Raw genomic sequence first — 12,495 nt, 5'->3', positions numbered from 1 at the left:
GTCAGGGCCCGGACTGAACAAGGAATTCTTTTTGCCAAACGAGCAAGGTTTATTCAGGTATCAGGTTACTTTTGCCACGTGCGAGATGGGTGGGGGTGGGGGTTGACATATAGTGGTATTTTGAGAACTATGCTAAATTTCACTTCAAACTGACAAATTTAGTTCCACCAAAACAATCATAAATGCTTATTAGTTGCAACTAATGCAATAATAAGAGCAACACAATGTAATTTTTGTTTACTGTTACTCCTCAAGTCATCGTATTAAACCCGCCCCCTTTCAGATAAACGGCTGTGATTGGCCAAACCAGATCCCATTCATAGGGAAATCTGTCTGAATGGGAGGGTGGCCAGACCCATTCTGCCAGAGCAAATAAAAGATGAGCTCACAGATTTGTCAATTTTGCCGGCTAGCAATATTAGGAACCAAGTCGGATCTCCAACATTATTTCTGTCTAGCATGCAAATATGTTTGTAACTCCTAAATGTCATAGTTCTGGGAACTTTCACAATTAGAAAAATGTGATGCCTTCATGCTATAACTCAGACGTGTAAAGTGGTAGGTTCTCCAGTGATATAATTGTCCTTCATTGTCCAGTCTTCTGAGATACTCAACTTGAGTGACTCAGACACCTGCACCTTACATATGTGTAATAAATACATATAAATACATTTTGTCTTGAACTTGTGTTAACCCTTGTGCTGCCTTCGGGTCATTGTGAACCGTCGGGTCAGTGTGACCCAGTAAATGCTTTACTTTATTTTTGTATTAAGTAAAGTTGTCGCAACACGACGGTGGGTTACAATGACTGAAGGGTCACGATGACCCGAAGGGTACACAAGGGTTAACTATTGCCTTAAGTGACTTGGTACTTTTACAGCAATTGGGTATGATGTAATACGTCTTCAGACCTTTGACACAGAAGCCCCATTTCCTGTCCTTGTCGTAGTTGCTGGTGGTGGAACACCACAGCTTGCCGTCGGTACGCCCCTCCGTGGTGCACTGAGAATAGGGCGACTTCTGGAAAATGAAGGGGAACATGCACACCTCGCCATCTTCTGTCACTGCAACACACACACACACACACACACACATCAGGAACATGGATCCATGGATAGTTACAAACAGTGTGACCAGCTGTGGCTAAAAGTATTGGGAGCGACATACATTTTGTGTTTGCAAAGCTTGCTGGGCCTTGGCATAAAATGACTGCTAACATAATTTCAGTAAGTCATATCATCAGTACAGGAGAAAGTGTGAACTAGTTCCAGCCTGGTGAAATCACTATCATTCTGATGGTATTTTAAGAGCAAATTGACTGCTGTAAAAGAGGGGACTATTTGCATATATTATTAGGTCATGTGGAGTAAGTCTAGTAGCTAGGTCATAGGGTGTAAGGTTAGTAGCTAGGACATATGGATTAAGTCTAGTAGCTAGGTCAGATGTGGAGTAAGGCTAGTAGCTAGGTCATGTGGAGTAAGGCTGGTAGCTAGGTTATATGGAGTAAGGCTAGTAGCTAGGTCATGTGGAGTAAAGCTAGTAGCTAGGTCATGTGGAGTAAGGCTGGGAGCTAGGTCATGTGGAGTAAGGCTGGTAGCTAGGTTATATGGAGTAAGGCTAATAGCTAGGTCATGTGGAGTAAAGCTAGTAGCTAGGTCATGTGGAGTAAGGCTGGGAGCTAGGTCATGTGGAGTAAGGCTAGTAGCTAGGTCATGTGGAGTGAAGCTAGTAGCTAAGTCATGTGGAGTAAGGCTGGGAGCTAGGTCATGTGGAATTAAGCTAGGTCATATGGAGTAAGGCTAGTAGCTAGGTCATATGGAGTAAGGCTAGTGGTGTGACTAAAGCTAGGCCAGGAGGGGAACATGCAGTGTACTACTGTTCTCTCGTGCGCAAACGTCCAGCATCTCACCTGTAGGACACGGGTCCCCCCCTCCATACTGCATGAGGACCCCCTGCTCCTCGTGACGGTAGTCCATGGTCATGGCCTGGCTGACGCCGTAGGACGCCGGCGCCCCCCCCCCCGCCCCCGGCAGCCGGCACACGGCGCCGCCCTTGCAGCCGGAGTCCGACACGGCCCCGCACACGTTGATCCGGAACGAGTCCGCCCCGGCGGCCACGCTGACCTCCCCGGTCAGGGCGGCGAGGTCGAAGGCGAAATGGAGTTGGTCGTCGGTCAGGGTGCAGCCGTGGGTGTGCGTGGCGTCGGGGCACACCAGGGGCGTGGCCCACTCGAAGGCGTACTCGCAGCCCTGCCGACGGACCATCTGGGGAGAGCCCTGGGGGAGGCGAACGCACGCGGTCACGGACTGTGGGGCGCGGGGTTTGCTTGCGCGTGCGCGTGTGCGTGTTTGCAAGTGTGTACTGACCAGATCCAGGCCTCTCTGGCAGATGAAGACGATGGTGGAGGTGTAGTTCAAGGCCGAGTCAGAGACGCAGGGGGTGGAGCTGTTGAAGGTGATTGACACCTCGTTGGTCAGCGTGCTGAACTGTGGGCTGGACGAGACTCTTCCAATGTCCTAGAACAGACAGGAAACGGCAAGGCTTCGTAACGGCGCTGTACTCAGGAGCATGTGTACGTGCGTGCACATGTGTGTGTGTGGCTCAGACGGGCTGTGAGAGTGTGCCAGATGATGGGTTATTTGGGGGTTTGTGTGTGTGTGTCGGTTTGGGGGGGAGGGATAATGGGGTTTATGACTGTGTGTGAAGGTCAGGGCGGAGGTGCGTGTGTCTGTCTGGAATGTCTTGCATGTGTCAAAGTGTGTGAGTGTATGGGAGTGCGTGTATCGAACTGTGTGTCTCACTATGGGCGGCCCCTCCACAGGGTCCATGCAGACGATGGCCCCGGGGGGACAGTTGACCCCAGGGATGGGGTTGAGGGGCTGGCAGATGTTGATGTAGAAGTTTGGGGACTGCTCCTTGTCATCGTCCTCATTCGTGGCCGTGTAGTAGCCGGCCAGGTGGATCAGCGGGGTCAGGTCGATCAGAGTCGACCCGTTCAGAACCGAGCACTTGACCTGAGGAAGAGGGGGAGGAAAAGGAGGGTTCGGGTTTGGACATTTGTTCCATTGTCACTGCCAGTTCCTTGGCAGTAGCCGCTGTGCAGTTGGAAAAACGAACATCCTGCCCCTTCGTTCGTTCCTTAATAAATGAGCACGTGCTTAAGGGACAAACTGTAAGTTCCAGAAGTTGTCTTGGTTATTCGCTAACCCGTGAAGTCGATTGCTGACGGGGGTGATGATGTCACAGCCCGGCATGGCTTGGGGCCAGATGGTTGGGTAGTGACTGATTACTGCAGCTGGCTGTGTGTGTGTGTGTGTGTGTTGGCTAACCAATCCACACACCTCACACACACTTGTCATGCAGCGCGCCCACTCGCAATCTCATCTCCTAAGCCCGCATTCCATCCTCTCATTGGCCGTTGACTCCCCCCGCCCGCCCGCCCGCCCGCCCCCCCACCTCAGCTGCACTGTGACTGGTTACCTGCTGCTCGCAGGCAAGGGGGGTGTGCCAGGAGAAGTAGTGGGTGCAGGTGTCCAGCTCAGAGTCCACCAGCACCGGCCCCGCCCCCTGGGCCCTGCCCCTCGCCTCCGAGCGACACACAAAGCTGATCACGCTCTTGTGCTTGAGGGCGGGGTTGGCGGCGCAAGCGTCTCCGCCCTCATAGGTCAGCTCCAGCACCTGGTCCAGGAAGGACAGCTTCCTGCTGAACGTGCCACCGTTCACCGCACTCTGGGTGTCTTTGATGCACACGCCTATGGGGGGGGGGGGGGGGAAGACACAAGGCTGTTAGCCATCTCCTGATCGCTCAGATCTGATGTGTCACTCATTAGAGAGATCTCTCTACTGTCGTCACTCAGTCATAACGCACAAACACACCTAATGCGTGATACAGGATGTCTCTGGACGTCACAGACAATCGGCGTGTGTTTGTTTTCACGTGCGCACACACACACACACACACACACACACACATGCGCACACAGCACGTGAGGAGTGACATATTTTCCAACTTCCACAATGTTTGTCCGGTCGACGCTTTGCTCCCTCCCTCCACCCTCTGTGATAGGCCCCCCCCCCTCTCTTGGGCCCGCCCTCCTACCTGTCCCTGATTGGCAGCCGGCGTTGTCCATCTCGCCACACACATTGAGCCTGAACATTTTGCGCGGGTCCCGGTTGTCGTAAGCGGTGTAGCCTCCCTTGCGGTTCAGAGAGTTCAGATCAAACAGGTGACCTGGAACACAGGGCAGAACAGAGAGCGTAAGGGTGTGTGCGCCCATGTGTGTGGGCTTGTGCTCATTATGTGCATGAGTTTACGTGTAATGTGTTTGTGCGTGTGTGTGCACTGACAGTGTGTGTATATGTGTGTGTGTGTGTGTGTGTGTATGATGGGTCAAAGTGTGCTGGATTGTATTACTGTGTGTGTGTGTGTGTGTGTGTGTGACCCACCGCTGGCTGGGTTGGTGACTCTGCAGTCTCCCTGCTGGCTGCTGTTGAGAGGGCAGGCCGCTGCGGTCAACCAGACGAAGGTGTACACACAGTCCTCCAAGGCTGTGATCAGGGTGGGCCGCGAGTCCTGGGAAAACACACGGCATCTGTAGTCGCACACACGTGTGTCTGTGTGGTCTTGTTTAACTACCTTTGTGGGGACCAAATGTCCTCACGGGTATAGTGAAAAGTGTGACTGTCACTTTCTTTCATAACTTGTCATGCTTTTTTCACTGGGGTTTTGAGTTAGGGTTAGCATTAGTGTAAGGCTTAGAATAATACTCAGGGTTCTGGTTAGGGTTAGGGACATCGATAACACATTTTTGAATGGAAGTCAATGGTCGGGCCCCACTAGGATAGAAAGACTTGTGTGGGTGTGTGTGTGAGAGAGTGTGACGCCAGACCCTTACCACTTTGTCCTTGTCGCACTGGAAGCGGATGAAGGTGCTCTTCTTCCTCAGCTTGTCGGGACACATCTCTCCGCCGGTGTACTTAAGGACCAGCAGGTCGTTGTGGAACGTCGGCGCAGACTCCGCCTCCCCCAGGCTCACGTACTGGTCGCCGCTCTTCAAACAGGAAGCGGCAGTTGACGGACACTTCCAGGAGCCTATCACGAAAAGGCCAAGGAGGGAACACACTTATTAAGGAAATGTATCCCATGTATTGGAAATGAGATGTTTCTGGGAGAGTGATTCTGACCCGGGCCAGGCGCCTGTACTCACCGCCCTGGGGAACTAAAGACTTGCAGACGTTGATATAGTAACGTTGCTGCTCCCCAGTGGAGGACTCCACCACCCAGTTCCTAGAGTGCATGGCTAGCGAGGACAAGTCGTAGGAGTGTCCCTTACCGTCGCTGATGGGGAACAGACGCCAAATGTTGATGCCAACACGCACAAAGGGAGGGAGGAGCAAGACGGATGGGAGCGGGAAGGGAGAGAAAGAGGGAACGTGCTGGAGAGGAAGAGCAGTGGAGACAAGGAGAAGCAGCAGAGAGGTGGAGAGGAGAAGAGAGGTGAGGAGAGACGTCTTACTTGTAGGAACAGCTGGCGGTCTTGACAGGAATGCAGGCCAGAGCAGTCTGCCAGGTAAACAGGTAGGTGCAGCCCGGGGTCTCCTTGATGAACTCGGGCGCCCCCTAGAGGCAGAGAATACAAAGCACACAAGGGAGTCAGGAGAGCTACATTCTGTCTAAAAGTGACACCGCTTTGCAACACTCACCAGACAAACCCAAAAAGATTTTTGTGGTGGCCTAAAGCAAGAGATGGTTTTACAATTCAACGAAACTCCAGATCCAGTGACTGCTCTGCCTCCAGATCCAGTGACTGCTGTGCCTTGACCCAACACGGTGTGCCGGGGGTACTCACCGGGTGCTTGTCGGGGTGGCAGGTGAAGTAGATCTCAGTGGATCTCTGGTAGGTCTTGTGACAGGTCTCTCCGTTGGTGTAGTTCAGCACAATCTGGTCTCCCACGTAGCTCAAAATCTTGGACGCCATGCCTGACAGGTGGAGAGTTCACGACACTCACAATCTCACAAACTAACTCACTAGAGAGGGCCGGACACACTGGGGACTGAGTAACTCACAATCTAACTCACTAAGTAGAGAGAGGGCCGGACACACTGGGGATTAACTAACTCAAAAACGAACTCACTAAGTAGAGAGAGGGCCGGACACACTGGGGATTAACTAACTCAAAAACTAACTCCCTAAGTAGAGAGAGGGCCGGACACACTGGGGACTAACTAACTCACAAACTAACTCACTGAGTAGAGAGAGGGCCGGACACACTGGGGATTAACTAACTCACAAACTAACTCCCTAAGTAGAGAGAGGGCCGGACACACTGGGGACTAACTAACTCACAAACTAACTCACTAAGTAGAGAGAGGGCCGGACACACCGGGGACTAACTAACTCACAGACTAACAAGCTAAGACTAACAAGCTAACTCAATCATTAAGTTCTCTTTTGATGATATTGAAAAGACGGGTTTAACTGAGAGCAAGAACATCTTATGTCACCCGTTTCCTATCGTACCGCTTAAGGTATATTCCTTTCACTAAGTAAAGCTTGGCATTTTCGTGGCGTTTTCTAGCGGTGAAAATGTACCGTTCAAGTCAGATATTGAAAAAGTCGAACATGTATGACGTTACAACAGGAATGGGTGAGTGAACGCACCAGCGATTCGGTGAGTGCTTCCTTCCACCTGACAGGAAGACACGAGGTCATTTCCGGTGTCTTTGTGGGTGCAGATGCCTCGCTGCAGCCCCCCGCAGACGGACAGGTGGTACTGGTAGGGGGCGCTCAGCGTCTTGAAGTCCCGACCAGACAGGGAGCTCAGGTCAAACACGTAGCCACTCCTGGGGTCCCTCACCCTGCAGTCGTCGCCTGGGACACACACACACACGCGCGCGCACACACACACACACAGTGTAAGCCCACGCGAGCTAGGCATCTGAACCATTTAGGATGCCCCAAATCAACAACAAAAACGACGACAAATCGACGTCTGGAATGGATCGACGCACCCTGGGTCTTCCTGAGGGGGCATGCCTCGGAGGTCCTCCACACAAACACGTACTCACAGCCGTCCAGCCGGTCGAACACGGGAGAGCCCTGACCAGCAGAGGGGGGTCAGACGGTTACTCCTAGTTACTCTCCTTGGATCGTACCAACCGGAGGACGTCGGAGGTGCTAACCTGCTCATGCCACAATGTCAATCCGATACTGAGGAGAGGGTACTGAAATGGGGTGTGACTCGAAAAAAAACACAAGGTTGCTATGGACTCCTTTCCAATCAGTTCGAAAGGAGAGCTGTCCATCAAAACGTCAGTTGAAACCGGACATCAAGTTGTTATTCTTTAGTGTGTTACATCGTGGTGTGTGAGTGGTGTGTGTGTGTGTGTTACGGTGGTGGGTGTTACAGCGTGGCCCTTATGCTACACTGTGGCTATTAGCATTCTGTGTGCGTGTTGCGTTGTGGTCGTGTTCGTGTCATGTCGTGGTGTGTGATTGTGTGTGTGTGGGTGTTTTCTACAGGTACACTTACACTTAGAGATTCATGTTGTTTAATTGTAACTCGCTTAACTACATGCTCTTATGGTTCTTCCCTTTGGCACTTATTTTTTGGTTGTTCACAATGTGTGCTTCTTCTCTTGGCTACCCGCAATGCTTTGGGGCTATCTTGTTGTTATTATCAGTGACCTATGCACTTTGTAAAGCTCTCTCTTGGAAGTCGCTTTGGATAAAAGGGTCTGCTAAATGAATAAGTGTGTGTGTGTGTGTGTTACTCACCGGGTGGTCGTCACACTGGAACAGGATGCGTGTGGAGTAGTGGCCCTGCTCGCCACACCGGTCTCCGTTCAGGTAAACGATGCTGACCGAGCCGTCAGACGCCACCTGGGGGCTGGACTGGATGTAGCCCAGGTTCACCCCCACCCCCCCCATGGTCCCACACGCCCCCAGCGGGCCGACTAGAGAGGAGATCAAAGAAACAGATGTGGAGGGAGGGGGAGGACGGTGTCACCAATAGAAGGATTTCAATCTTTGGAATAGTTCAAAATGATCGAAGTTGTTCGTATTTGAAGAGTTTACACCTGCTTGTGGATATTGGGGCGTGTGTGTGTGAGTGAATGTGTGCGTATATGAATGTGAGTGGGTGAATGAGTGTGTAAGCATTTGTGAGCATGTGAGCGATCGTGTGTAGGAGCGCCTGTGTTTGTGTGTGGCTCACCCGGGCAGCCGTGTACAGAGGGTAAGGGTTTGCACACGTTGATGTAGAGCGAGCGCTTGCTGGCCTGGTCCGACGTGTCGAGGGCCGTCCAGGGGCTGTCGTCGGCATCGCGGCTCAGGTGGCTCAGGTCATACTCGTTACCGTGGGAATCTGGAGGTCAACCGCAGCCGCTCATGTCATTGTGTGCGCATCGTTTTGGGTTGTTTTTTTTCCGGGTGGAGGTCACCGTGTTGTAACTGACATGTGGTTACTTTAGATTGTGGCTAGTAAATACAGACTATTCCTTGCATGACCGCCGAAATACTGTCGAACTAGTACGCACTTCTGCTCCTTAACAGTCTGCTGTACCTTCCATTTGCACTATTTATACATTACTTTGGATACGAGTGTCAGCTCAATTGACCAAATGGAAACATTTGATACTTTTTCATTTTTGATACCTTGATACTTTCATTCATGTGGAAATTTCAATTAACTTCAGTCTAACTATAGGCCACAACAACCCAGGAAAAAAAAAAAGACGCGAGACAACACGTTTAATTCAAAAACGCTGCCACGGCGTCGAGCAAACAAGCAGCCTCGCAGTCAACTGTTCCACTGGACCGCCTCGGTCACGAACCTCCGGATGCTCTCCTCCTGGAGGTGAGACCAGACGGGGGTGTGTGGAGGGGTGGAGGGGGGGGGTAGAGGGGGGTCTTACCGGTGACCTGGCAGTCCACGGGGGCGGGGACGCACACCAGGGCCGTGTGGAACTGGAAGAAGACGTCGTGGGTGGTGTGCGCGGCCGAGCTCAGCTCCTCCTTCACCAGCTCCAGGCGGCCCGGGTGGGCCTCCGGGTCGCACACGAAGCTCATGGTGAAGGTGTCCCTCGTACCTGGGGGTGAGGGGGTGAGGGGGGCAAGGCGGACGACAAATATGGGGGAGCACACATTGGGCCGAGAGTGTAGGCGGAGAGAGTAGAGGGTGGAGGGACAGTTGGTAGGGGAGGGGAGGGGAGGGGGAAGGAAGGGGGTAGGACAGAGAGGGGAGAAAGAGAGAAGGGGCCGAGAGGAGAGGGTGGAGGGCCAGTCGGTAGGGGAGGGTGGGGCGGGTAAGGGAGGGGACGAAAGGGGGGTGGGACAGAGAGGAGAGACAGAAGAAAAGGAAGAGAGAGAGAAGACCCATTCTACGACAGGCGAGCGGGCGCGTGTGCGAGGGCCCTACCTGTAGGCTTGTCCAGCTCTCCCTTGTAAGTGAGGGTGAGCAGATTGTCGGTGGAGTACTTGAGGGTCCTCTCCAGCCCCACGGGGCCCACGGATCGGCCCTCCTCCAGCTCGCACCCTGCCGCGGGCTTGCCCCCCGCCTCGCCACACTCGGACGCCGCCTCACAGATGTTCACCTGCGCACACGCACGCGCGCACACACCAGTAAGATCGCGTCAGCTTGGCATCCGTAACACGTAGGGCGTTTGGGTGTTTGCGTTCACAGGTAAACAGCAGGGAGTCAGCGACTGGCAACGTGTTTGTGTCAACGTGTGCGTGTGTCAATATGTGTGTGTGTGTGTGTGTGTGTTCAGGCAGCTTACCAGGAAGATCTTGCCATTGCCCTCAGCCTTGTAGCCAGTCTTGGAGGCCAGTGGTAGCAGGTTGAACTTATAGCCAGAGATGGGGTCCACTACTGAGCAGGTCTGTTACAACACAGGACACACACAGGAGACCTGACGTACTGGGAAACCACATCACCCTCTTTCTCTTCCTCAACCTACCCGGCGACCCGAGGAGAGTTTTTCGAGCGGGTTTCTGTCAAATTGTGGCAGTGTGCATTACAAGTCACCTCTGTGTCATTAAGAGCACCTCAAAAAAAACGATCTCAGGCATTGCAATGTGCACAGGATTTCATCTTTTTTTGGGGGGGGGGGGGGGGGCTGGTAAACCTTTGGATGCATCTTTCAGGCTGGTTGAAAGATGCAGTATTCCCCCTGCCAATGATCGCTCATCAGTGTGTCAATGCATTCTGTGTCAACAGTTCCTTTCCACGCCTGTCGGGTCAAGACTGGTTACCCAACATTCCAAGCATTCCATTTGGATACTCACGGCTCGAGAACACACATCATGTGAGTCCCCCCCCACCACCAAAAAAAAAAAAAAAAAAGAAACCGGACTCTAGCTTCTGCCCGCAACTTCCGGAAGGAATCTGTCCCCAGGTTCCCTGGTCCACTCACGTTGCTGTCGTTGCTGGTGGTTCGGATGGCGCACGCCACGCTGGTCTCCCACAGGAAGTTGGCGGTGCAGTTCTGCTCGGTGAGGAAGCGCGGCCCGGACGACACGCTGCCGCGCGAGCACGCCAGGTGGATGCGCGTGGCGTGGCTGAGCTCCAGGCCGCCGGCGCGGCATGCCGAGCCGTCCGTGTACTCCAGCAGCAGGCGGTCGCGGGCCTCGATGACGGGCCCGCGCTTGGCCACGCCCATGTTGCTGACGGCGACCGTCTCTGTGAGGGTGCCCTGAGGGACGAGAGGGAAGAGAGACAGCGAGAGAGACAGCGAAAGAGAAAAAGAGACAGTGAGAGAGTGCAGGAGAGAGAGAGAGAGAGAGAGAGAGAGAGAGAGAGAGAGAGAGAGAGAGAGAGAGAGAGAGAGAGAGAGAGAGAGAGAGAGAGGGAGAGACGGACGGACGGAGACAAAGACAAAGAGGGAGAAACCGGAGACAAAACCATGTCAGAACCGGCACATAAAGACAGTGAAATAAACGGTTGTGTCGTGCGTGTCCCCTAGGGGGCGCTGCAGGCCTCACCTCCTGGGTCTTGTACTTCATCTGGCACACGGACGCCTGGCGGTCGCAGCCGGCCACGGGGCTGAGGGGACGACACACGTTGATGTAGAACTTCCTGAGGTTGCTGGGGTCAGACAGATCCATGACCGGCCAGTTCCCGCTGGTGCTGGTGCTGGACCTGGACCTGGAGAGACTGGAGGGAGGAGGAGGATGAAAGAGAGGGAGGTGTATGGGGGATGACCTACATGGAAAGGAAGACACAGAGGGAGACAGAGAAAGACAGGGAGAGAGAGAGAGACAGGGAGAGAGAGAGAGAGAGAGAGAGAGAGAGAGAGAGAGAGAGAGAGAGAGAGAGAGAGAGAGAGCGAGAGACAGGGAGAGACAGAGACAGAGAGAGACAGGGAGAGACAGAGACAGCGAGAGACAGCGAGAGACAGCGAGAGACAGCGAGAGACAGCGAGACAGCGAGAGAGAGACAGCGAGAGACAAAGAGAGAGAGAAAGAGAAAGAGAGACAGCGAGAGACAAAGAGAGAGAGAAAGAGACAAAGACAAAGAGACAGAGAGACAGAGAGAGAGAGAGAGAGAGAGACGAACAGAGAGGGAGAGAGACTAGCGTGCATGACTGACCTGGACAGGTCATACTGCTCCTGAGTCTTGGGGTCTGTCACCATACACTCCTGGGGTCTCTCCGGACAGGCGTACGACGTGTACCACCGGAAGTTGTAGGTGTAATTATCCTCTACCTACAGGTGTGCACACACACACAAATACGGTTATAGAAGGTGTCTCCAGTGCGTGTGAAACCAGTTACCCAGAAGGAACCAAGGATGGGGCTTCTCAGGTCTTGGTCTTGGCTCTGGTGGCGAGGTTGTGAGTGGTGGTGGTGGTTACCTGGAACTCTGGCTTGCCGAGGCCGGCGTCGCGGTCGCAGAGGAAGGAGATGAGGGTGGAGCGCAGCGTGTGCTGCTTGTTGTTGTACTGGGAGCCGTTGGCGTAGGACAGCTGGATCAGACCGTCGTAGTACGACAGGCGAGAGTTGAAGTCCCCCAGACTCCACGAGCTGGTCCCACTGTGAGGAGGGGAGAGTGGGGGGGGATGGAGGGGGAGAGGGGAGCACAGGGTTTTCCGCGGAAAATGTGTTAGTTAAGGTGGTATACTACTTTGTCTACTTTGTGCGATAGACTAATGTAGGGAGGGTAGTTTGTGCGATAGACTAATGCTGCAGAGAATGGAGACTGGCGTTTTGGAATGGGAGGGAGAAAACAGTACAGAGTAACACAGCGGATATCGCTATAAAATTCGGGAAGATTTTTTATTTTTTTTGCACAACGTTTGTTGCCTAGGTGGGCCGCCTTGACTGAAAAGTGATGCGGGAAACCCTGGAGCACCTTACAAGAATTGTTGTTTTGAGACCCACTTCCTGCTCGCAGCTGGATGAGCATGGGGTGAGTGCTAAAGGAATGTCAAGTGTCATCTCCATGGTTTGAACCCATCTGCCTGCCTGCTTGCCAACTTATCGACCGGCCTGTC

The 12,495-nt window shown here is 53.3% G+C and overlaps 1 protein-coding gene across 1 annotated transcript in view; it reads right to left on the bottom strand.

The window, feature by feature from the left end:
• igf2r (insulin-like growth factor 2 receptor) overlaps nt 1-12,495 on the bottom strand; it is a 31,100-nt gene that overhangs the window by 6,917 nt on the left and 11,688 nt on the right. The window contains exons 16-37 of the mRNA XM_084699544.1: nt 11,857-12,034; nt 11,593-11,708; nt 10,986-11,157; nt 10,418-10,696; nt 9,782-9,883; nt 9,421-9,595; nt 8,918-9,091; nt 8,218-8,367; nt 7,779-7,957; nt 7,013-7,100; nt 6,663-6,872; nt 5,850-5,980; nt 5,517-5,620; nt 5,208-5,338; nt 4,896-5,092; nt 4,447-4,573; nt 4,100-4,231; nt 3,481-3,752; nt 2,802-3,014; nt 2,367-2,516; nt 1,910-2,276; nt 912-1,064 (exon numbers count right to left, since the gene is read on the bottom strand). Coding sequence (XP_084555670.1) covers nt 912-1,064; nt 1,910-2,276; nt 2,367-2,516; nt 2,802-3,014; nt 3,481-3,752; nt 4,100-4,231; nt 4,447-4,573; nt 4,896-5,092; nt 5,208-5,338; nt 5,517-5,620; nt 5,850-5,980; nt 6,663-6,872; nt 7,013-7,100; nt 7,779-7,957; nt 8,218-8,367; nt 8,918-9,091; nt 9,421-9,595; nt 9,782-9,883; nt 10,418-10,696; nt 10,986-11,157; nt 11,593-11,708; nt 11,857-12,034 — 3,800 coding nt within the window. The remainder of the gene's footprint in view (nt 1-911; nt 1,065-1,909; nt 2,277-2,366; nt 2,517-2,801; nt 3,015-3,480; nt 3,753-4,099; nt 4,232-4,446; nt 4,574-4,895; nt 5,093-5,207; nt 5,339-5,516; nt 5,621-5,849; nt 5,981-6,662; nt 6,873-7,012; nt 7,101-7,778; nt 7,958-8,217; nt 8,368-8,917; nt 9,092-9,420; nt 9,596-9,781; nt 9,884-10,417; nt 10,697-10,985; nt 11,158-11,592; nt 11,709-11,856; nt 12,035-12,495) is intronic.

Source organism: Hypomesus nipponensis, chromosome 6 (assembly GCF_054491055.1).
Source record: "Hypomesus nipponensis isolate SF chromosome 6, ASM5449105v1, whole genome shotgun sequence".
Classification (NCBI taxonomy): domain Eukaryota; kingdom Metazoa; phylum Chordata; class Actinopteri; order Osmeriformes; family Osmeridae; genus Hypomesus; species Hypomesus nipponensis.
The sequence above is the reverse complement of the archived record's forward strand: the minus strand, read 5'-3'. Positions and strand labels throughout refer to the sequence as shown.